The 24577-nt window shown below is 35.9% G+C and overlaps 4 protein-coding genes and 1 pseudogene across 4 annotated transcripts; 4 read left to right on the forward strand and 1 right to left on the reverse strand.

Moving 5' to 3' along the window:
• The first annotated feature begins 25 nt into the window (after positions 1–25).
• On the forward strand, positions 26–749 carry LOC136696481 (histone H1-like). Its single transcript, XM_066670919.1, has one exon. It carries the CDS (start codon positions 68–70, stop codon positions 683–685), a length of 618 nt encoding a protein of 205 aa, XP_066527016.1. The 5' UTR covers positions 26–67; the 3' UTR covers positions 686–749.
• Positions 750–2707: 1958 nt separating this feature from the next.
• Positions 2708–3129, forward strand: LOC136697827 (histone H2A). Its single transcript, XM_066673096.1, has one exon. It carries the CDS (start codon positions 2720–2722, stop codon positions 3104–3106), a length of 387 nt encoding a protein of 128 aa, XP_066529193.1. The 5' UTR covers positions 2708–2719; the 3' UTR covers positions 3107–3129.
• An 836-nt stretch (positions 3130–3965) lies between these two features.
• On the forward strand, positions 3966–4406 carry LOC136697023 (histone H3). Its single transcript, XM_066671896.1, has one exon. The coding sequence runs from the start codon at positions 3975–3977 to the stop codon at positions 4383–4385; it is 411 nt and encodes a 136-aa protein (XP_066527993.1). The 5' UTR covers positions 3966–3974; the 3' UTR covers positions 4386–4406.
• A 6844-nt stretch (positions 4407–11250) lies between these two features.
• On the forward strand, positions 11251–11626 carry LOC136696552 (histone H2B 1/2-like; annotated as a pseudogene).
• A 6477-nt stretch (positions 11627–18103) lies between these two features.
• LOC136696553 (histone H2B 1/2-like) lies at positions 18104–18478 on the reverse strand. Its single transcript, XM_066671052.1, has one exon. It carries the CDS (start codon positions 18476–18478, stop codon positions 18104–18106), a length of 375 nt encoding a protein of 124 aa, XP_066527149.1.
• Between the last annotated feature and the right edge of the window lie 6099 nt (positions 18479–24577).

Here is a 24577-nt window from a genome sequence, read left to right on the forward strand (position 1 = left end):
GGGAGGTTCCTCAGAACAAATCCGTTTGTGTGTTCATTTGCTACCGCTACTCAGCAAAAGCAGAAAGATGGCAGAAGTCGCTCCAGCGCCCGCCGCAGCCGCTCCGGCCAAGGCACCCAAGAAGAAAGCTGCCGCTCGCCCTAAAAAGAGCGGCCCTAGCGTTGCCGAGCTGATCGTCAAGGCCGTGTCGGAATCCAAGGAGAGGAGCGGCGTGTCTCTGGCCGCGCTGAAGAAAGCCCTCGCCGCCGCCGGCTACGACGTGGAGAAAAACAACTCCCGTGTCAAGGTGGCCGTCAAGAGCCTGGTGACCAAGGGCACACTGGTGCAAACCAAAGGCACCGGCGCGTCTGGCTCTTTTAAGCTCAACAAGAAGCAAACCGAGACCAAGAAGAAACCAGTCAAAAAGGTGGCACTTAAAGCCAAGAAGCCTGTCGCCAAGAAACCCGCCGCGGCCAAGAAGCCCAAGAAGGTAGCGGCAAAGAAGCCTGCTGCCGCCAAGAAATCCCCGAAGAAGGTGAAGAAGCCTGTGGCTGCTAAGAAAGTGGCCAAGTCCCCCAAGAAAGCAAAGAAGCCCGCGGCCCCTAAGAAGGCAGCTAAGAGCCCCAAGAAGACAAAGACGGTCAAACCCAAAGCAGCGAAGCCCAAGGCGCAGAAAGCGAAAAAGGCTGCCCCCAAGAAGAAGTAAATGTAGTTTTTCTTCGTTTTTCAATCCTTTACAGTACAAAACGGCTCTTTTAAGAGCCAACCACGTTTTCACCCAGAAAGAGCTGCAATTTCAGTTAGTGAGTGTGAAGCATGAAACAGTAATTGGAGCTTTTTATTTTAGTAGTAGCACCACATCAGATTTTAGGGAGTGGTACATATTTAACGTTAAGGACAATTTCCCCTTGTCTCTTTCTGTATTGTGAATTATTCAGAAAAATACATTAGTATATGTTCATGAACAATAATTACTCATCATACAACAAAGATCTTTAGTTGGTATTTTAATACAGATAAACTGACTTCAACAGATTATACAAAAGGGATCCACTAAGAATAACTTGGATCATTTTGGGATTTCAAACATGTTTTGGAAGTAAGTGTAAAACTCATGTATTTATGAAGCCTGAGCAATGCTTCAGTGCTTATGTAACCCTGATCTCCTTGCAAAAGCTGAATAATCACGGATTCTTACATTTTCTTCTTTTTAAATATTCTTTATAAGGAAATTCATAAACATCTAAGCATCACACTACGACCACAATACATCAGGACAGTACATTTTCTTTAAAGATATATACCATTAGATTCAAAGTACATATCATTAAAAACTCTTTTACTTTTATTTTTATTTTTTTTATTAATAAACTTTATTAATTAATACAAATATATGTACAGTCCTTCCAAAATTCCAGCTTACATAAATTATATACTCATACATCCAAACATTTAATTACACATACAAACGAGCACAGTCTCATATATTTAGAGTGTCCCAAAGAATAGAGTCTTTAAAAAGTATATTAAGAGTCTTTTGTTTTTTTAATTCAGTCCTAATACTCTTCACAACCGCGTCACTAGAGACAAAAGACTGTTCTATTGTCATTTTACATCGTGTTTTCCACAACTTAGACTTTACCAAACATATAATATACCACATAAAATTACATTTATATTCATCAATATTACAATCAAAAATGCCATAATAGATACTTTTAATATTTATATCAAAATTTAAACCTATATCCTTTACTTTTTCCCACACTTCTTTAGACCTATAGCATTCTAATAAAAAATGATCCAAAGATTCTTCCTCTTGACATAATGGCATTGGACACTTTATAGTTTTAATAAAACAACTCCATTTTACTAAAAGTCTGACTGGTAACCTCCTTACTACGATTAACCAGGTTGTATCTCTAATAGTCTCAGATATATTTTTGCTAAGCATATTTTTTAGACATATTTTGTTTTCCTCTTTATTTAGTTCTCTAAATTCAAAATTCTGTCCATAAATTTTATCACTCACTATTTTATATATGTTTTTATTTGAAGAATTTATCCAATCAATGTTCAAATCATTGTATTTATGTATAAAATCTGAAAAGATTAATTTATAATATGGAATAGACCCTCTAGCTTTACCTTTTTTAGATTTCCAATTTGTCAAATCTCCTATCCACTCTACTTGTCGTTGAATTCCATTTTGAATAATTTTGCAAAAGGAAATTTTTGTTTTAATAGAGAAATCATTAGCACCTAAGCCTCCTAAATCACGTCTTTTATAAATCAGTTGTCTTTTAGTAACTTCTCTAGTTGTATTCCATATAAAGTTAACACATGTTTTATTAATTTTTTTTAACCATATATCAGGTGGAGGGAAAATACATGCTAAGAACAGAATCTTTGATAGAATAAATGTTTTAGTAATATCTATTTTCTTTTACTTTTACACACACACACAGTAAAGTTATGTGTATATATGTATGTATATGACTGTGCTGTTATGATTTTCCTTTAATAAAGTTGGTTTAAAAAGGAGAGAGAGAGAGAGAGTGTGAGAGAGAGGGGGGGGGTACATGGATAGGAAAGTGTTTCATGTCCCTGCTCTGACTGGCTGTTTAAGAGCCGTTGAATGTAGCCAATAGGAACGCAGTTGGTTTTTCTATATAGGGAGCGCACGGAGACCAAAGTGTTTTATTACAGTTTCCTTAATCGACGTAACTGTAGCGTTAAGATGAGTGGAAGAGGTAAGACCGGTGGAAAGGCAAGAGCTAAGGCAAAGACACGTTCATCCCGGGCTGGGCTGCAGTTCCCTGTCGGCCGTGTTCACAGGCTTCTGCGCAAGGGAAACTATGCCGAGCGTGTTGGTGCAGGCGCTCCCGTCTATTTGGCGGCTGTGCTGGAGTATCTGACCGCTGAGATCTTGGAGTTGGCTGGAAATGCTGCCCGCGACAACAAGAAAACCCGTATCATTCCTCGTCACCTGCAGCTGGCCGTTCGTAACGACGAAGAGCTCAACAAACTGCTCGGAGGAGTGACGATCGCTCAGGGTGGAGTGTTGCCCAACATCCAGGCTGTGCTTTTGCCCAAAAAGACCGAGAAGGCGGCCAAAACCAAGTAAACTGTCAGTCCGCTTCTCCAGAATCACCCAAAGGCTCTTTTAAGAGCCACCCACTTTTGCCATGAAAGTGCATTTATTTAACAAAAACTTTACAATTGCATGCATATCACACAATGTAAATGTAGTATATAATTATATAACGATGAGAGAATGGACAATAAGTGCAAATCAAGGAGGTGGTCATGGTTGATCAGTGTACACGCACTGACACTCAGCATCATTTAGATTTAGGTTTCTCTCTTATGGACAAGAGTCAAATTAGGATAAGAACCTAGATCATGACTTAACGTAATTTAACTTTTTTTTTAATTTTATATGATATGAACTAAATGGAATTTACAGGGACCTTTCTTTGATCCATGGCTTTTCAACTGATTACTGAAAGAATTACGTTTAAAAATGTATTTAAACACCTTTTACATCATTTGCATTGAACAGTGCTGACAATTAGTTACATAATTTACTCTTAAAAGAAAATAAAAAAGAAAAAATATTTTAAGCCAAACTCAGAACTTGGGAATTCTTAAAATGTTTTATATATTTCCATGTTTGATTGATATAAACAATTTATACTTAAGAACATATAGTTACATATGAATTATATATAGAGAGTTTGAGCAGAAAGTGTCAAAGGAGTTTATGATGTTAAAGCCGACACAGTGGAAAACCTACAGGACGTGATTAATAATTTGAAACATTGGCGGGAATAAAGGCGTCCAATAGAATTGTGGCCACGAGGGGACGGCCATCCAATAGAAGGCGGTAATCCCAGACGCCCAATAAGGGACAAGCTGCTCTAGAGCTTAAAAGGGCCGTGGGCTGCGCATGTTCACATTCTTTTTCTTAAGGAGAAGCAAAACGTAACGCGATGGCAAGAACTAAACAGACCGCTCGTAAGTCCACCGGTGGCAAAGCTCCAAGGAAGCAGCTGGCTACCAAAGCCGCACGAAAAAGCGCCCCAGCCACCGGCGGTGTGAAGAAGCCTCACCGCTACAGGCCTGGTACTGTGGCCCTGCGGGAGATTCGCCGTTATCAGAAGTCAACTGAGCTGCTCATCCGCAAGCTGCCCTTCCAGCGCCTGGTTCGTGAGATTGCTCAAGATTTCAAAACCGATCTCCGTTTCCAGAGCTCTGCTGTCATGGCTCTCCAGGAGGCCAGCGAAGCCTACTTGGTTGGACTGTTTGAAGACACCAACCTGTGCGCCATCCACGCCAAGAGAGTCACCATCATGCCCAAAGACATTCAGCTGGCTCGCCGTATCCGCGGAGAGCGCGCATAAGCTCATAGCTCGGCTTTCTTTACAATTAACAAAAGGTTCTTTTAAGAGCCACCGACCTATTTCTGTAAAAAAGGAGTAGATTGTTTTTATTCTTTCATTAGACTAGAGATTTAAACTAGAAGGAAAAAAAACTATTCAGGACAGTTATGCACCTAAAGTAGTATTTTATATAATCAAATCTTATGTATTCTATTCAGTAACAATCACAGGTGGTTTACATAAATACCATCCATCCATTATCTGTAACTGCTTATCCAATTTAGGGTCGCGGGGGGTCCAGAGCCTACCTGGAATCATCGGGCGCAAGGCGGGAATACACCCTGGAGGGGACGCCAGTCCTTCAAAGGGCAACACAGACACACACATTCACTCACACACTCGGACACTTTCGAGTCGCCAATCCACCTGCAACTTGTGTTTTTGGACTGTGGGAGGAAACCCACGCGGACATGGGGAGAACACACCAACTCCTCACAGACAGTCACCCAGAGTGGGAATCGAACCCACAACCTCTAGGTCCCTGGAGCTGTGTGACACTACCTGCTGCGCCACCGTGCCGCCCCTTACATAAAATCAACAAAGAATTTTAGCAAAGCTTGTTGTATTAAGTATGCCAGAGATAAAACCTGGTTAATTGCAGTAAGGAGATTTATCTGTTTTGACTTTTAAATTGAGTTGTTTTATTAGAACCATAAAATGTCTATTGCCTTTGTGGCAAGAGGAAAATATGTGGAACTTTTTTTATTGGAGGTCTAAAGAAGAGTGGGGAAAAAGTAAGGAACATTGGTTAAACTTTGATGGGAATATTGAATGTATCTATTGATGTTTTTGATTTAAGACATTGAGGTTAAATGTAGGTTTAGGCGGTATAATATGTCTGATAGAATCCAAATTGTGAAAAACAACATCACTACATAAGTTTTTTGTTTCCAGTGATGTAAGTATGAAGAGAATCAGGACTGAATTAAAAAGACAGAAGGTTTAATGTACTTTTTACAGACTTTTCTCTGGGACACTGAGAATGCCTTGTGTTAGTTAATACTTTGTGTAAAGTAGATAAAAATAATCCACAATTTCACAGATTATTAAAGTTTACATTTAAATAAAAAAGTGCATTTTGTTCAAGACTAATTTGTTTAGGAGGTATTGATAATTTTTAAATCAGTAGAGTCATTTAAACTTCACATGAAAATGTGAAGTTTTAGGAAACCCTGTTAAGAATGTGGTTTTAATAAAGTCTAACAGGTAACATCCTTACTGCAATTAACCAGGTTTTATCTCTAATAGTCTCAGATATATTTTTGCTAAGCATATTTTTTAGACATGTTTTATTTTCCTCTTTATTTAGTTCTCTAAATTACAATTGTAATATGATGGTGGATGTAGAATGGAACACAGCCATTACTACAACAAAGGCACTAGCGCCAAATTGAGTAAATGAATATCGTGTGGTGTGTCTCGCACCATTGTGTGTTGTATTTAGCTCCGCCTTTCTGGCAGTTGGTTTCAACCAGGTCCTGTAGAGGAGCATAATAACTGCATTGACCGAGCAGCATCTCATTCGTTCATTTTGCATCTAGAGAAGAACAAACAGAAAAATGTCCGGAAGAGGAAAGGGCGGTAACAATAAACACGTTCAGTAGGTGGAGTGTTTATTGTTAATTTTCAGCACATATTTGCGTATTTACATACATTTACATATTTACAAGTACGTTCGAATCCAAATGGTCTCATATTCGAGACGTTCAGAGCCCATAAAAAGCCTGTGTTGTAAGATTAAATATATGATCTTTATATGCGAGAAATGCGCGGGACAAAAAACAAAGACAGCTCAGGTCACGGGCGGAGCTTAACGTCAAGGAAAACGGGCTGGAGGGAGGAGTTCAAGCGGCAGAACGCTGGTCAAGGGGCGTTGGACAACATTAGAGTGGGCGGAGATCAAATTCATCTGCATATCACAGTCTATATCAGCCGTGACCAGGAACATGCCTCGTCATTTTGAGTAAAATTCAAAGAGCATTTACTTTTATTTTTTTTTTTAATAAACTTTATTAATTAATACAAATATATTTACAGTCCTTCCAAAATTCCAGCTTACATAAATTATATACTCATACATCCAAACATTTAATTACACATACAAACGAGCACAGTCTCATATATTTAGAGTGTCCCAGAGAATAGTCTTTAAAAAGTATATTAAGAGTCTTTTGTTTTTTTTTAATTCTAATACTCTTCACAACCGCATCACTAGAGACAAAAGACTGTTCTATTGTCATTTTACATCGTATTTTCCACAACTTAGACTTTACCAAACATATAATATACCACATAAAATTACATTTATATTCATCAATATTACAATCAAAAATGCCATAATAGATACTTTTAATATTTATATCAAAATTTAAACCTATATCCTTTACTTTTTCCCACACTTCTTTAGACCTATAACATTCTAATAAAAAGTGATCCAGAGATTCTTCCTCTTGACATAATGGCATTGGACACTTTATAGTTTTAATAAAACAACTCCATTTTACTAAAAGTCTGACTGGTAACCTCCTTACTGCTATTAACCAGGTTGTATCTCTTATAGTCTCAGATACATTTTTGCTAAGCATATTTTTTAGACATATTTTATTTTCCTCTTTATTTAGTTCTCTAAATTCATAATTCTGTCCATAAATTTTATCACTCACTATTTTATATATGCTTTTATTTGAAGAATTTATCCAATCAATGTTCAAATCATTGTATTTATGTATAAAATCTGAAAAGATTAATTTATAATATGGAATAGACCCTCTAGCTTTACCTTTTTTAGATTTCCAATTTGTCAAATCTCCTATCCACTTTACTTGTCGTTGAATTCCATTTTGAATAATTTTGCAAAAGGAAATTTTTGTTTTAATAGAGAAATCAATAGCACCTAAGCCTCCTAAATCACGTCTTTTATAAATCAGTTGTCTTTTAGTAACTTCTCTAGTTGTATTTCATATAAAGTTAACACATATTTTATTAATTTTTTTTAACCATATATCAGGTGGGGGGAAAATACATGCTAAGAACAGAATCTTTGATAGAATAAATGTTTTAGTAATATCTATTCTAGTCTTATAATTTAGTTTTTTATCTTTCCATTTCTCGACTTCTTCTTGAACTTTTTCTGTTTTCTGAGACCAATTTGCATCTACACAGCCTGTGTTATCTATATAAATTCCTAAAATATTTATTTTGTTTAATTCAGGAATGTTGATTTTGAATTTATTATTTGGATCTCCTATCCAGACACTTTCTGATTTATTTACATTTAATTGTGCCCCTGAAACTTGTTCATAAATTTTAAAATGATCGTAAATAATGTCTAACTCTGATTGGGATTTAATAAAAACTGTTATATCATCAGCATATGCAGTAATTATTATTTTTTTATCTCCTAATTTAACACCCTGAAGCCTCTGGTCTGTTTGAATTTTCATTATTAATGGACTTATAGCCAAAACATAAAGTGCTGCACTAAGTGACAACCTTGTTTAACACCTCTATATATTTTAAACTGTTCGGTTAAATGTCCATTTACATTGATCTGTATTTTAGACTCAACATATAGACACATAATCATTCTAATAAAAGTTAATGGAAATTTATACATTTTTAACACTTCCCATAAATATTCTCTAGAGATATAGTCAAACGCTTTCTTTTGATCTAAAGCGACTATGTAAAAGGATTCATTGGTTTTAGTACAAACTAACTCTCTTAAAATACCTAAATTACCCCACATCAATCTTCCTTTAATAGCACAGGTCTGTTCTTTGGTGATAATTCCATCAAGAACATCCTATTCCTAATGATTTTTGCATAAATTTTATAATCAATGTTCATTAAAGTGAGATGTCTCCAATTATTGATATCATTTTTATCACCTTTTTTATATAATAGTGACATCACACCTTCATAAAAAGTGTCGTACATAAATCCTTGTTCCACACCTTCGTTAAATACTCTAGTTAATAATTGGGAAATATCATACATACATTTGTTATAAAATTCAGCAGGTAACCCATCTTTTCCAGGAGACTTTTTAAAATTTAATTGTTTTATTGCTGTGATGACTTCACTTTCTATTATTTTGTCAGCTAAAAAATCATACTCATTATTATATTCAAAATTTAAGTATTTTCTAAAATGTTTATTATCTATTTTAATTTCTTTATATATCTCTTCACATAATATTTGAATAGATTTTCTAATCTTGTCAGGTTGATTAACAATTTTACCCTTTTCTGAATAGATTGATCCAATATAAGAGCTTTGTTTCCTTTTTGTGTATACAGACATAATTTTAGCTTTATTATGAATTTCCTCCATATTAGCACCTGCAAGAGTTTGTAGATTTGAATATAGATCATTATTCATTAAATCTATTTGTTCCCTCAATTTTGACATAATACTTTCATCTTCATCACTTCTCTTTGTACACTTTAATTTAATATATTGCATCATTGTTAAATTATATTTGTCATTTTTTTCCTTATTGTACGTCCGACATTTTCCTTTAAAAAAATCTCTTATCTGTGTTTTTAGAACTTCCCACAGCTCTCGATCATTTTTAGTAAAAATTTGTAAAGATTTTATTCTATCAATCTCTCCTTTTAAATCTAATAATACTGCGGGAATTTCTAAAATTTGTGTATTTAATTTCCAATAATTCTTTTTAGTTTCACCCTTTACATTTAAATTACAGATTACAGCTAAATGATCAGAATCAATAATCATTTTTGTTTTATAAGAATAAACTTCTAACCCTTCATTTATATAAATTCTATCAATTCTGGTCTTACAAATAGTACTAAATCTGGTAAAATCTATTTTATCAGGGTATAGTATTCTAAAAACATCAGAAAAACCTTGTTCTAACATCATTCTTTTTAAAAAGGGACCTTCTCTCCGTATAACTGCTGGATTTGTTGTTATTCTATCTATATCATCTGTTATTGTATTAAAATCACCACAAACAATTGTCAAAAAAACCTGTATATAATAACACTTTCAATTTATTAAAAAGCTGGATTTTTTTCACTGTACTTTGTGCTGTATAAACATTAATAATTCTCATTTTTCTACCACTGTGGAAGCAATCCATGTACATTAGTCTTCCAGGAATAATTTCTCTACTTCTTATAATTTGAAAATAATTATTATAAAATAGAAAACCAATACCATCTGCTTTGCAATCACCAACAGAAAAATAGGAGGGTCCTTTAATCTATAGTTTTCCTGTTTCATTAATATCATCTAATGTAGCTAATCTTGTTTCTTGAATACAAACTAAATCTAAATATTCTTTACTTAAAGATTCTAATTTAATTTAGACTGAATCCCTCGTACATTACAAGTGGCTATTCTAATACCCACAGTAGACATATTTTATTATGAATTTTGATTTCTTTTCTTTTTTAGAACACTTTTTTTGTTTGCATTACCTACTTTTCTTGGTGACAATTTGCGTTTTTTCTGTTGTAATATATTTTCCTTATTGGTGTCCTGTCCTTGATTGCAGATTGAAGATTTTCCAAAATCAGTTGTCGGCAACGTTGTAGAAGCATGATCAATAGGAATGTTTCGTCCTGAAGATGAAGTTGCCTTCATGTTCTCAGAAGAGAAGTCTCCACTCGAGTCTTTATCTGATCTGGAAAAGTTCTCATCAGAACTTTCAGACGAAGAGCTGCTGCTACTGCTGTTACTACTGTCATCATTTGAAGATCCACTGTTGCTTTGTCCATCTTCATCCACTTTTTGCACTTTGCTATTGACTTCATTTCCTCCATTCACCTGTTGATTTTGGATGTGACCAAATGTTCTATATGAGACGTTCCTTCTGCGTTCTGATCAGCATTTTCTGGTATCTGTTCCTGTTCAGAGTCTTTGCTTCCAACTGCAACTCTTTCTTGTTCCATCTCACTTGGTATATTTTCTTGTTCTTGAGTAACCATATCTGAGAGTCTTGACATTGCTTTAGAGCGATTTACATATGATTTAGGGCATATAAAAAAATTGTGCCCTTCTGCACCACATAGTGAGCATATAGCTGTTTCTCTACACTCTTTTCCTTTGTGGCCAAAGGAACCACATTGCCAACATTTGATCTTCCCACAATCTTTGGCCTGGTGATTTTCTTCTTGGCAAATAAAACATCTTGCCACTTGACCTTGATATGATATTTTACCATTATGGGGGCCCAAAGATATGGAGTTAGGAATGTGTAATTCTCTGCCATTACAGTCTCTCTTAAGTTTCACTTGATACTTCCTGATGCCATACCATAAACCAAACTTGTCGACTGGTTTGACTGCAGGTTTCAAAATATCACAGAAACGATGCAAGTATGTTTCAACATCTTCATCTGAAATTCTCCCTGTCCAAAACGTCACAATGATTGTTTTAACATCAAGGCTTACAGGTGAGAAAATCTGAAAATCCTCCCACTTTTTTGGGTTACTTCCATAGATTTCAAGAAAAATACGAATACCTCGTTCATTTCTGAAACACAGCTCGAAATCTCTCCTGTTTGGAAGGCTTATGAAAGAATAAATATCTTCTGCATGGAGCCAGTGAGACTGGAATATCAAATCCCCAACAAAATCTCTTTTAGGAGGTTCACCTAAACCAGTAAAGGTGATTTTCACCCAGTATTTAACTTGGCGTTCACTATGTGCCATATGAGATGCCTTAATGGCACAACCGCCGAAGCGGTGACGTATAGCTTCAACAAGAAAACTTGGAAAGTGTCACTTACTAAAAAAAATATATATATATAAACGGGAGAAATAAACTTGACGTTGGATTAAGAGCATTTACCATGCCTGAACCAGCGAAGTCCGCACCGAAGAAAGGGTCAAAGAAAGCCGTGACCAAGACGGCAGGTAAAGGCGGTAAGAAGCGTAAGCGCACCAGGAAAGAGAGCTATGCTCTCTACGTGTACAAGGTGCTGAAGCAGGTTCACCCCGATACTGGTATCTCTTCGAAGGCTATGGGGATCATGAATTCCTTCGTCAACGATATTTTCGAGCACATTGCCGGCGAGGCTTCCTGTTTGGCTCACTACAACAAGCGCTCAACCATCACCTCCAGGGAGATCCAGACCGCCTGCCCTCCTGCTCCTGCCCGGTGAACTGGCCAAGCACGCCGTGTCCGAGGGCACCAAGGCCGTCACCAAGTACACCAGTTCCAAGTAAGCGGCGATCAGACACGTCCAAACCCAACGGCTCTTTTAAGAGCCACCCACGTTTTCACGTGAAGTTCAAATGACTGATTTACAAATTATCAATACCCCCGAATCAAATTAGTCTTGAACAAAGATGCACTGTTGCAAAGGGTGTGGTGCCTACACACTAGAGGCTGACAGAGTCAGAAATGCAAAATATAATAATCTCTTCTCACCCCATGGTAATTAATCTCTAAGACATTGTAACATGTTTTGACAATTGTTAAAGTTCAGGTTCTTTGGAATTTCACCCAATATGGGCATAGGTGGTATCTGCAGAATTACCTCATGCCCAGATAAAAGTTAATGTTTTTAACCCAAAGAAAAAAAAAAAAACTATAGTGACTATTGTGGTGGAGAAAATAAATACAAGTATTAAGAATTGAAATATAACAGCATTTGCAATCAGGAAGTAGTTTATTAACCTTAAGGTGGTCAACACACAATACAACAGAGCACTATGTGAATGAGGACAAAGAAGTTGTTTTCACAGAGAGTTTATATAGGTAGTTTATACGTCATAAGCAAAAGATAATCACTCTAAATTTCTGCAAGCTTAGTTTCCTTAGAGACATCCCAGTTTTTATATACAAGATGAAGGACAAAATGTTTTGTTCTGATAAAGCACTGACATCGAACTGACCTGACATACACTTAGTTTCTGAGTTCTGTTGATGGTTAGAAATGAATAAACAGACAAAACAAGCAGACAGGGTCTTTAACAGAGACATATAAAATTTTCCATTACAATCCTCCCCTTGTCTCTAAGGACACTAAGAACATACAGAAATTCCAGGATCTGCATACTGAAAAGGAAACTTATATTACTACACATAGAGGTTAAAAGAGGAAAAAATAATAATATATGAAACGTTTACAGAATATAGAAAAAAAAAATTACAAGAATTGAATATTACATGTTACATGTTAGACTTTCTGCAACAAATTCATAAATTATCTAGTACAAATAATACAATTTTGTAATAGTCATCAAATTTAAACATAGTCATTTGTTTGTTCAATTTTGATATAAGAGGTGGTTTTAAAGAATTCTGTCTCATATAGGAACCTTTTTGTAAAGTTAACAAGATGGATTGAGAATGAAGAATGGGGATTAAAATGTTCCTGCATGGATTTGCTGGTAAGATTATAACTAGTTGTGTCTAAACCCATCCAAGTTTTATTCACTTCATCTGAATGATTTTCAGAAACAGAAAATTTAAAAGGATCAGTACTGGAATGTGGCATTAGTGAACATACAATGCATGTGTCATGGTCATTACCAGTTGTCTTCACTGTGAAGTTTGCATATTGCCAGTAAACATTTTTACTGTAGTCTATGAACCTTTCTGTAGTCTCAGGTTTTGCTTCCCTGCATATTTTCCACTGTTATCCAGATGGACGCTGTCAGGATGATGCAGGCGAAGATGAATGCTGTCACCTTGCAAAGGTTGAACAAGATGTGAAATTTTCCTGCCATGGTGAATTTGTTGTGTCTATTCTGGCACTGGGGCTCTTTTGCAGTGTGAGATGTGGACTCACGTGTCCCTCTCAGCAATCTTCACTGCGGTGTGAGTAGTCAGGAGCACCTGGAACGGTCATTGCCAGCGATCCGCTTTCCAGTTTGCCCTCCTGTAGACTTTAGTCAGGATCCAGTCTCCAGGTTTCACCGTGTGTCCTGTAACTGCTGGGTTCGGTAGAGATTCTTTCACCCTCCTGTGCACATCAGACAAAACAGAACACAATGTTGCACAATATATTTGCTTGTGATCGTCTTCCAAGGCCAGTGTTTCTCTTTTGGCAGCACATCCTGTATTTGGGCTTCCACCCAATTGAGCTCTGTTTCTTGACATACTTTGATTCTACCGCCCCTGCACTCATAGGGTGATAGGCACAGTGTTTGTATAGTGGCATGTCAATTACTTCGCTGGTGTGTGTTACAATTTTGCTAACAAATGATGGCCCATTGTCAGATGAGATTTTCATAGGAATACCAAACCTAGGGACAATTTCCCCTCAACAGTATTTTTGCTAATGTTAGTGCATCTTGGTGAGAAGTGGAGAACATCTTTCAGGTCTGGTCGTGGAGAGCAGACAAGGTCCAGTGTGTGCAGACAGTCATGGGGCTCCCCTTCCTGTTCTGTGGGAAGGAGAGTAGCTGGGTTCAACACTGTACACCTTTTTACTGTAACATTTGGGATTTCTGTTAATAATGTGTGATATTTAAGCCACCTGGCTGCACTAAGATGTGATGTCTGTTTTTCCAGCAAGATCATGGACACTGCATGTGGAACGTGTAGGGTGATGTTTGCATACCCCACTATCTCTCTAGAAGCTATGAAAGTCTTCTCTGCTGCTGCTACTGCTCTTAAGCAGTAGGGATAACCCTGAGCTATGGTGTCTAGCCGCCCACTGAAATAGGCCACTGGTTAAAGTTAGTTACGGTGTTCTTGTAAGAGAACAGAAGTCATGTAGCCTTGTTTTTCATCTACAAATTGCTCAAAATATTTTTCTGTATCAGGCAGAGCTAAAACTGTTGCGTTCTGAAAGGCTATTTTTAGATTTACGTATGCTTCCTCCCCTTCAGTGGTCCAGGTTACTTTGGATGAGGCTGTTAGATTATTTTCATGTGCCAGGTCATGTAGTGGAGCAGAGGTCTTTGCATAATTTGGAATCCACCTTCGGCAGTATCCAGTCATACCTAGAAAAGAGAGAAGTTGCTTTTTTGTAGTTGGTTTTGGTATGTGTGCGATTGCAGAAACTCTTTTTGCACACAGTGACTTTCCCTTTCCTGACAGATCATGTCCCAGATATGTGACTGTTGATTGCACAAGCTGCATCTTGTCCCTGTCCACTCTGTGGCCATTCTTTCTGCTTGCAATGAGACAGTTTGTCCAGATTCAGTCTGACTGAAAACGCTGCTTCGATCCTTGTATAGAGGGCAGTCACTGCGAGTTGGTGGGGTGATCCAGGGTGCCCCCCCTTTACTGTACGTCTTCGGGAAAAGGAAGATCCCTTTGTACTTTAGTCCATTTCAGTTTCATCTTGTGTGCATATACTTTGTCAGTTCATTCACAGAAGGTTTCCACCCAGTCACAAACTTTGGTCCTCCCTCTGAAATCACATAATACGTAGAAATCAGAGGGAGATCTTCACATACATCTTCACATCTGAAAACATAATCTGCCCCATTAGGTCCCATCACCTGGATACTCAGCATTTGAAGCAAGGTGCTTGGTCCCTCTGGGCTTTCCTGAGGCGGTGCAGTGGGAGGAGGTCTTGCTGCTTTCTTTTTCCTGCTTCTTTCTTTCAGCTCTCTGATTTGCTCTTCCAGGACTTTAGCACATTGCTGCAAATGTTGAAACACTTTATTTTTTTGCTGATGGAGGAAGATTCCTCTCGTCTTCATCCCTTCTACCACTTTGGTGTTGGGTTGAGCTTGTGGGGGCTGGGGAGTAGCTGAGGAGTTAGACGAAGGTTGAGACGCCTTCATTGCCATCATTCTCTTCTCCCTCTTCTGCTGTTTCATCTGCATCATTATTTGTTCAATATGTTGTTTTATTTTCTAAAGGCCCTGGGCAACTCAAATATGTAATCATGTGAGGTTTACATGCTGACCGATAATTCATATTCTCAATAAATTGGTCATGTTTTGACCAAAATTTTACCAAGCGCCTGCTTATTTATTTATTTATTTATTTTGCATATTTATCAAAGTACAGCCTTGAAATCACACTTGAAAAACATATGCATTTTTGATGATAAGTTATTACATGGCATATTACTGTGACAAAATTAATTTGTAGCATCAGACAGACTTATTTTTCTTGATATTCTAACCTCTGAGATGTATGACTGATAAAGCTCTGACAGTCACAGCAGGCCCAGACTTTCAGGAATTTAGTTCAGGGAAAATTGGACAATATCCCAACAAAAAAAAATAGCTTTGGTACTTTGGCAGTTTTCTCAGCTGTTTATCATAATAACAATTATTATTATTATTATATTTTAAAAATATGACAGAATAATACTTGTTTATTCAGAATACACACAATGATGAGTTATTTAAGCTTTTTAGTTTATATTTGGTGATCTAATGCAATATTATTTGCATTAGAAATAAAACCTACAAAAACTTGGGAAAACTATAAATCAATAATAGGAATATGTTTTGGATGTCTGGAGACTAATTTTTCCGCCAGGAGACAGCGTGGGTTATCGTCATTTGAGTCAAAACGAAACTGAAAGTAAACACCGTCACTCTTGTCCTGAGCAATATCCTCATATTATGATCATAGTGAATATGATTAGTATCTTTTATGAGAGCCACATAATACATAGATTTTGCATGATCGCATTGTTTTTTTATGTGGATGTCACATTGGATTACTCTGAGAAGCTTCACAGCACTGCGATTATATAAGTTGTGTTTTCTACCTCACAAAATGCCTTAGGTGTATGTGTATATAATTCATTTAAATTGAATTAAATGCAACTGAAAGAGGCACTGACAAAAAAACGGAATAGCAAAATAGCTATATATATAGGGTCCATGGGGTTAAAAAAAATCCATACATTAATTTAATACTTTTTCAAATAGATTAATAAAATGTATGCCTGATGCTACTCTCCAGTGACATGCGGCGAATGCTGCTCTGTGAGCTATTGCTGAATTAAGCTAGGAGAGCCACTGATGTTTCTTCATTAGTGACAGTTTTTATGCATCAACATTTTGGCAAATCCAACCCTGAACCAGTTTCACAAAACTTGGCAAGCAGTTTGCTAATCCTAGCATGGGAGATGGATGGTCTAGTAGGATGTATTGCACTGAAATCTGCTGCAATGACCCGGTTACTGTGTTCACCAGACATCAACAGAATTTCTATCCGCTCCTCACGTGTTAACCTCCGCGACATGTCAATGGCTGTAAACAAAGAGAAACTTGTAAATAACTTATTGGGAATTTCACAAGAAAATCAATGGTGTGCTTGGTTTTAACGTAACTATTCTTTCATAAGTTCGATGTGTCACATGACCTTCTTCCTGTTGAAAAAACAAAAGTTGGATCCAAAAGGGCCATCTTCAAAGCAGCCACCATGGTCATCCACCGTCTTGCTTCACCGCTTCGGCAGTTGTGCCATTATGGCGTCTCACATGGCACATAGTGAACGCCAAGTTAAATACTGGGTGAAAATCACCTTTACTGGTTTAGGTGAACCTCCTAACAGAGATTTTTTTGGCGATTTGATATTCCAGTCTCAATGGCTTCATGCAGAAGATATTTATTCTTTCATAAGCCTGCCAAACAGGAGAGATTTTGAGCTGTGTTTCAGAAATGAACGAGCTATTCGTATTTTTCTTGAAATCTATGGAAGTAACCCAAAAAAGTGGGAGGATTTTCAGATTTTCTCACCTGTAAGCCTTGATGTTAAAACAATCATTGTGACGTTTTGGACGGGGAGAATTTCAGACGAAGATGTTGAAACATACTTGCATCGTTTCTGTGATATTTTGAAACCATATTTTTTTTCCATATTCTGTAAATGTTTCATATATTATTATTTTTTCCTCTTTTAACCTCTATGTGTAGTAATATAAGTTTCCTTTTCAGTATGCAGATCCTGGAATTTCTGTATGTTCTTAGTGTCCTTAGAGACAAAGGGAGGATTGTAATGGAAATTTTTATATGTCTCTGTTAAAGACCCTGTCTGCTTGTTTTGTCTGTATATTCATTTCTAACCATCAACAGAACTCAGAAACTAAGTGTATGTCAGGTAAGTTCGAAGTCAGTGCTTTATCAGAACAAAACATTTTGTCCTTCATCTTGTATATCAAACTGGGATGTCTCTCAGGAAACTAAGCTTGCAGAAATTTAGAGTGATTATCTTTTGCTTATGACGTATAAACTACCTATATAAACTCTCTGTGAAAACAACTTCTTTGTCCTCATTCACATAGTGCTCTGTTGTATTGTGTGTTGACCACCTTAAGGTTAATAAACTACTTCCTGATTGCAAATGCTGTTATATTTCAATTCTTAATACTTGTATTTATTTACTCCACCACAATAGTCACTATAGTTTTTTTTTTTTTTGGGTTAAAAACATTAACTTTTATCTGGGCATGAGGTAATTCTGCAGATACCACCTATGCCCATATTGGGTGAAATTCCAAAGAACCTGAACTTTAACAATTGTCAAAACATGTTACAATGTCTTAGAGATTAATTACCATGGGGTGAGAAGAGATTAGAAGAGATATTTTGCATTTCTGACTCTGTCAGCCTCTAGTGTGTAGGCACCACACCCTTTGCAACAGTGCATCTTTGTTCAAGACTAATTTGATTCGGGGGTATTGATAATTTGTAAATCAGAGTCATTTGAACTTCACATGAAAACGTGGGTGGCTCTTAAAAGAGCCGTTGGGTTTGGACGTGTCTGATCGCCGCTTACTTGGAACTGGTGTACTTGGTGACGGCCTTGGTGCCCTCGGACACGGCGTGCTTGGCCAGTTCACCGGGCAGGAGCAGGCGCACGGCGGTCTGGATCTCCCGGAAGGTGATGGTGGAGCGCTTGTTGTAGTGAGCCAAACGGGAAGCCTCGCCGGCAATGTGCTCGAAAACATCGTTGACGAAGGAATTTATGATCCCCATAGCCTTCGAAGAGATACCAGTATCGGGGTGAACCTGCTTCAGCACCTTGTACACGTAGATAGCATAGCTCTCCTTCCTGGTGCGCTTACGCTTCTTACCGCCTTTACCTGCCGTCTTGGTCACGGCTTTCTTTGACCCTTTCTTCGGTGCGGACTTCGCTGGTTCAGGCATGGTAAATGCTCTTAATCCAACGTCAAATTTATTTCTCCCGTTTATATATATATATATATATATTTAGTAAGTGACACTTTCCAAGCTTTCTTGTTGAAGCTATACGTCACCGCTTCGGCGGTTGTGCCATTAAGGCATCTCATATTCCAGTCTCACTGGCTCCATGCAGAAGATATTTATTCTTTCATAAGCCTTCCAAACAGGAGAGATTTCGAGCTGTGTTTCAGAAATGAACGAGGTATTCGTATTTTTCTTGAAATCTATGGAAGTAACCCAAAAAAGTGGGAGGATTTTCAGATTTTCTCACCTGTAAGCCTTGATGTTAAAACAATCATTGTGACGTTTTGGACAGGGAGAATTTCAGTTGAAGATGTTGAAACATACTTGCATCGTTTCTGTGATATTTTGAAACCTGCAGTCAAACCAGTCGACAAGTTTGGTTTATGGTATGGCATCAGGAAGTATCAAGTGAAACTGAAGAGAGACTGTAATGGCAGAGAATTACACATTCCTAACTCCATATCTTTGGGCCCCCATAATGGTAAAATATCATATAAAGGTCAAGTGGCAAGATGTTTTATTTGCCAAGAAAAAAATGCCAAGGTAATGCAAAAATCACCAGGCCAAAGATTGTGGGAAGATCAAATGTTGGCAATGTGGTTCCTTTGGCCACAAAGGAAAAGAGTGTAGAGAAACAGCTATATGCTCACTATGTGGTGCAGAAGGGCACAATTTTTTTATATGCCCTAAATCATATGTAAATCGCTCTAAAGCAATGTCAAGACTCTCAGATATGGTTACTCAAGAACAAGAAAATATACCAAGTGAGATGGAACAAGAAAGAGTTGCAGTTGGAAGCAAAGACTCTGAACAGGAACAGATACCAGAAAATGCTGATCAGAACGCAGAAGGAACGTCTCATATAGAACATTTGGTCACATCCAAAATCAACAGGTGAATGGAGGAAATGAAGTCAATAGCAAAGTGCAAAAAGTGGATGAAGATGGACAAAGCAACAGTGGATCTTCAAATGATGACAGTAGTAACAGCAGTAGCAGCAGCTCTTCGTCTGAAAGTTCTGATGAGGACTTTTCCAGATCAGATAAAGACTCGAGTGGAGACTTCTCTTCTGAGAACGTGAAGGCAACTTCATCTTCAGGACGAAACATTCCTATTGATCATGCTTCTACAACGTTGCCGACAACTGATTTTGGAAAATCTTCAATCTGCAATCAAGGACAGGACACCAATAAGGAAAATATATTACAACAGAAAAAACGCAAATTGTCACCAAGAAAAGTAGGTAATGCAAACAAAAAAAGTGTTCTAAAAAAGAAAAGAAATCAAAATTCATAATAAAATATGTCTACTGTGGGTATTAGAATAGCCACTTGTAATGTACGAGGGATTCAGTCTAAATTAAACAAGGAGAGAAAATTAGAATCTTTAAGTAAAGAATATTTAGATTTAGTTTGTATTCAAGAAACAAGATTAGCTACATTAGATGATATTAATGAAACAGGAAAACTATGGATTAAATGACCCTCCTATTTTTCTGTTGGTGATTGCAAAGCAGATGGTATTGGTTTTCTATTTTATAATAATTATTTCCAGAGTATAAGAAGTAGAGAAATTATTCCTGGAAGACTAATGTACATGGATTGCTTCCACAGTGGTAGAAAAATGAGAATTATTAATGTTTATACAGCACAAAGTACAGTGAAAAAAATCCAGCTTTTTAAGAAATTGAAAGTGTTATTATATACAGGTTTTTTTGACAATTGTTTGTGGTGATTTTAATACAATAACAGATGATATAGATAGAATAACAACAAATCCAGTAGTTATACGGAGAGAAGGTCCCTTTTTAAAAAGAATGATGTTAGAACAAGGTTTTTCTGATGTTTTTAGAATACTATACCCTAATAAAATAGATTTTACCAGATTTAGTACTATTTGTAAAACCAGAATTGATAGAATTTATATAAATGAAGGGTTAGAAGTTTATTCTTATAAAACAAAAATGATTATTGATTCTGATCATTTAGCTGTAATTTGTAATTTAAATGTAAAGGGTGAAACTAAAAAGAATTATTGGAAATTAAATACACAAATTTTAGAAATTCCTTCAGTATTTTTAGATTTAAAAGGAGAGATTGATAGAATAAAATCTTTAAAAATTTTTACTAAAAATGATCAAGAGCTGTGGGAAGTTCTAAAAATACAGATAAGAGATTTTTTTAAAGGAAAATGTCGGACGTACAATAAGGAAAAAAATGAAAAATATAATTTAACAGTGATGCAATATATTAAATTAAAGTGCACAAAGAGAAGTGATGAAGATGAAAGTATTATGTTAAAATTGAGGGAACAAATAGATTCAATGAATGATGATCTATATTCAAATCTACAAACTCTTGCAGGTGCTAATATGGAGGAAATTCACAATAAAGCTAAAATTATGTCTGTATACACAAAAAGGAAACAAAGCTCTTATATTGGATCAATCTATTCAGAAAAGGGTAAAATTGTTAATCAGCCTGACGAGATTAGAAAATATATTCAAATATTATGTCAAGAGATGTATAAAGAAATTAAAATAGATAATAAATATTTTAGAAAATACTTAAATTTTGAATATAATAATGAGTATGATTCTTTAGCTGACAAAATAATAGAAAGTAAAGTCATCACAGCAATAAAACAATTAAATTTAAAAAAAGTCTCCTGGAAAAGATGGGTTACCTGCTGAATTTTATAACAAATGTATGTATGATATTTCCCAACTATTAACTAGAGTATTTAACGAAGGTGTGGAACAAGGATTTATGTACGACACCTTTTATGAAGGTGTGATGTCACTATTATATAAAAAAGGTGATAAAAATGATATCAATAATTGGAGACATCTCACTTTAATGAATATTGATTATAAAATTTATGCAAAAATCATTATGAATAGGTTGCAGGATGTTCTTGATGGAATTATCACCAAAGAACAGACCTGTGCTATTAAAGGAAGATTGATGTGGGATAATTTAGATATTTTAAGAGAGTTAGTTTGTACTAAAACCAATGAATCCTTTTACATAGTCGCTTTAGATCAAAAGAAAGCGTTTGACTATATCTCTAGAGAATATTTATGGGAAGTGTTAAAAATGTATAAATTTCCATTAACTTTTATTAGAATGATTATGTGTCTATATGTTGAGTCTAAAATACAGATTAATGTAAATGGACATTTAACCGAACAGTTTAAAATATATAGAGGTGTTAAACAAGGTTGTCCACTTAGTGCAGCACTTTATGTTTTGGCTATAAGTCCATTAATAATGAAAATTCAAACAGACCAGAGGCTTCAGGGTGTTAAATTAGGAGATAAAAGAATAATAAATTACTGCATATGCTGATGATATAACAGTTTTTATTAAATCCCAATCAGAGTTAGACATTATTTACGATCATTTTAAAATTTATGAACAAGTTTCGGGGGCACAATTAAATGTAAATAAATCAGAAAGTGTCTGGATAGGAGATCCAAATAATAAATTCAAAATCAACATTCCTGAATTCCAAAAAATAAACATTTTAGGAATTTATATAGATAACACTGGTTGTGTAGATGCAAATTGGTCTCAGAAAACAGAAAAAGTTCAAGAAGAAGTTGAGAAATGGAAAGATAAAAAACTAAATTATAAGACTAGAATAGATATTACTAAAACATTATTCTATCAAAGATTCTGTTCTTAGCATGTATTTTCCCTCCACCTGATATATGGTTAAAAAAAATTAATAAAATATGTGTTAACTTTATATGGAATACAACTAGAGAAGTTACTAAAAGACAACTGATTTATAAAAGACGTGATTTAGGAGGCTTAGGTGCTAATGATTTCTCTATTAAAACAAAAATTTCCTTTTGCAAAATTATTCAAAATGGAATTCAACGACAAGTAGAGTGGATAGGAGATTTGACAAATTGGAAATCAAAAAAAGGTAAAGCTAGAGGGTCTATTCCATATTATAAATTAATCTTTTCAGATTTTATACATAAATACAATGATTTGAACATTGATTGGATAAATTCTTCAAATAAAAGCATATATAAAATAGTAAGTGATAAAATTTATGGACAGAATTTTGAATTTAGAGAACTAAATAAAGAAGAAAATAAAATATGTCTAAAAAATATGCTTAACAAAAATATATCTGAGACTATTAGAGATACAACCTGGTTAATAGCAGAAAGGAGGTTACCAGTCAGACTTTTAGTAAAATGGAGTTGTTTTATTAAAACTATAAAGTGTCCAATGCCATTATGTCAAGAGGAAGAATCTTTGGATCATTTTTTATTAGAATGCTATAGGTCTAAAGAAGTGTGGGAAAAAGTAAAGGATATAGGTTTAAATTTTGATGTAAATATTAAAAGTATCTATTATGGCATTTTTGATTGTAATATTGATGAATATAAATGTAATTTTATGTGGTATATTATATGTTTGGTAAAGTCTAAGTTGTGGAAAACACGATGCAAAATGACAATAGAACAGTCTATTGTCTCTAGTGATGCGGTTGTGAAGAGTATTAGGACTGAATTAAAAAAACAAAAGACTCTTAATATACTTTTTAAAGACTATTCTTTGGGACACTCTAAATATATGAGACTGTGCTCGTTTGTATGTGTAATTAAATGTTTAGATGTATGAGTATATAATTTATGTAAGCTGGAATTTTGGAAAGACTGTACATATATTTGTATTAATTAATAAAGTTTATTAAAAAAAAAAGAAAGGGTGGTAATTGAGAGTTAAAACACAGAGAGAACGCAGTGCTTGTACTCTGCAGCACCTCGCGGTGTTTGCAGCCTAACGTCAAGTTTATTATTGTTTCTCCCGTTTATATAAATATATATATATATTTAGTGATACTTTCCAAGTTTTCTTGTTGAAGCTATATGTCACCGCTTCGGCGGTTGTGCCATTATGGCATCTCATATGGCACATAGTGAACGCCAAGTTAAATACTGGGTGAAAATCACCTTTACTGGTTTAGGTGAACCTCCTAATAGAGATTTTGTTGGGGATTTGATATTCCAGTCTCACTGGCTCCATGCAGAAGATATTTATTCTTTCATAAGCCTTCCAAACAGGAGAGACTTCAAGCTGTGTTTCAGAAATGAACGAGGTTTTCGTATTTTTCTTGAAATCTATGGAAGTAACCCAAAAAAGTGGGAGGATTTTCAGATTTTCTCACCTGTAAGCCTTGATGTTAAAACAATCATTGTGAAGTTTTGGACGGGGAGAATTTCAGACGAAGATGTTGAAACATACTTGTATCGTTTCTGTGACATTTTGAAACCTGCAGTCAAACCAGTCGACAAGTTTGGTTCATGGTATGGCATCAGGAAGTATCAAGTGAAACTTAAGAGAGACTGTAATGGCAGAGAATTACACATTCCTAACTCCATATCTTTGGGCCCCCATAATGGTAAAATATCAGATCAAGTGGCAAGATGTTTTATTTGCCAAGAGGAAAATCACCAGGCCAAAGATTGTGGGAAGATCAAATGTTGGCAATGTGGTTCCTTTGGCCACAAAGGAAAAGAGTGTAGAGAAACAGCTATATGCTGACTATGTGGTGCGGAAGGGCACAATTTTTTTATGTGCCCTAAATCATATGTAAATCGCTCTAAAGCAATGTCAAGGCTCTCAGATATGGTTACTCAAGAACAAGAAAATATACCAAGTGAGATGGAACAAGAAAGAGTTACAGTTGGAAGCAAAAACTCTGAACAGGAACAGATACCAGAAAATGCTGATCAGAACGCAGAAGGAACGTCTCATATAGAAGAGCCTGGTCACATCCAAAATCAACAGGTGAATGGAGGAAATGAAGTCAATAGCAAAGTGCAAAAAGTGGATGAAGATGGACAAAGCAACAGTGGATCTTCAAATGATGACAGTAGTAACAGCAGTAGCAGCAGCTCTTCGTTTGAAAGTTCTGATGAGGACTTTTCCAGATCAGATAAAGACTCGAGTGGAGACCTCTCTTCTGAGAACGTAAAGGTATCTTCATCTTCAGGACAAAACGTTCCTATTG

The sequence above is a fragment of the Hoplias malabaricus genome, chromosome 5 (genome assembly GCF_029633855.1).
Source record: "Hoplias malabaricus isolate fHopMal1 chromosome 5, fHopMal1.hap1, whole genome shotgun sequence".
NCBI classification, from domain to species: domain Eukaryota; kingdom Metazoa; phylum Chordata; class Actinopteri; order Characiformes; family Erythrinidae; genus Hoplias; species Hoplias malabaricus.

Coding starts and splice junctions, on each gene's coding strand:
- LOC136696481 (XM_066670919.1), top strand. CDS start 68: ATGGCAGAAGTCGCTCCAGCGCCCGCCGCAGCCGCTCCGGCCAAGGCA.
- LOC136697827 (XM_066673096.1), top strand. CDS start 2,720: ATGAGTGGAAGAGGTAAGACCGGTGGAAAGGCAAGAGCTAAGGCAAAG.
- LOC136697023 (XM_066671896.1), top strand. CDS start 3,975: ATGGCAAGAACTAAACAGACCGCTCGTAAGTCCACCGGTGGCAAAGCT.
- LOC136696553 (XM_066671052.1), bottom strand. CDS start 18,478: ATGCCTGAACCAGCGAAGTCCGCACCGAAGAAAGGGTCAAAGAAAGCC.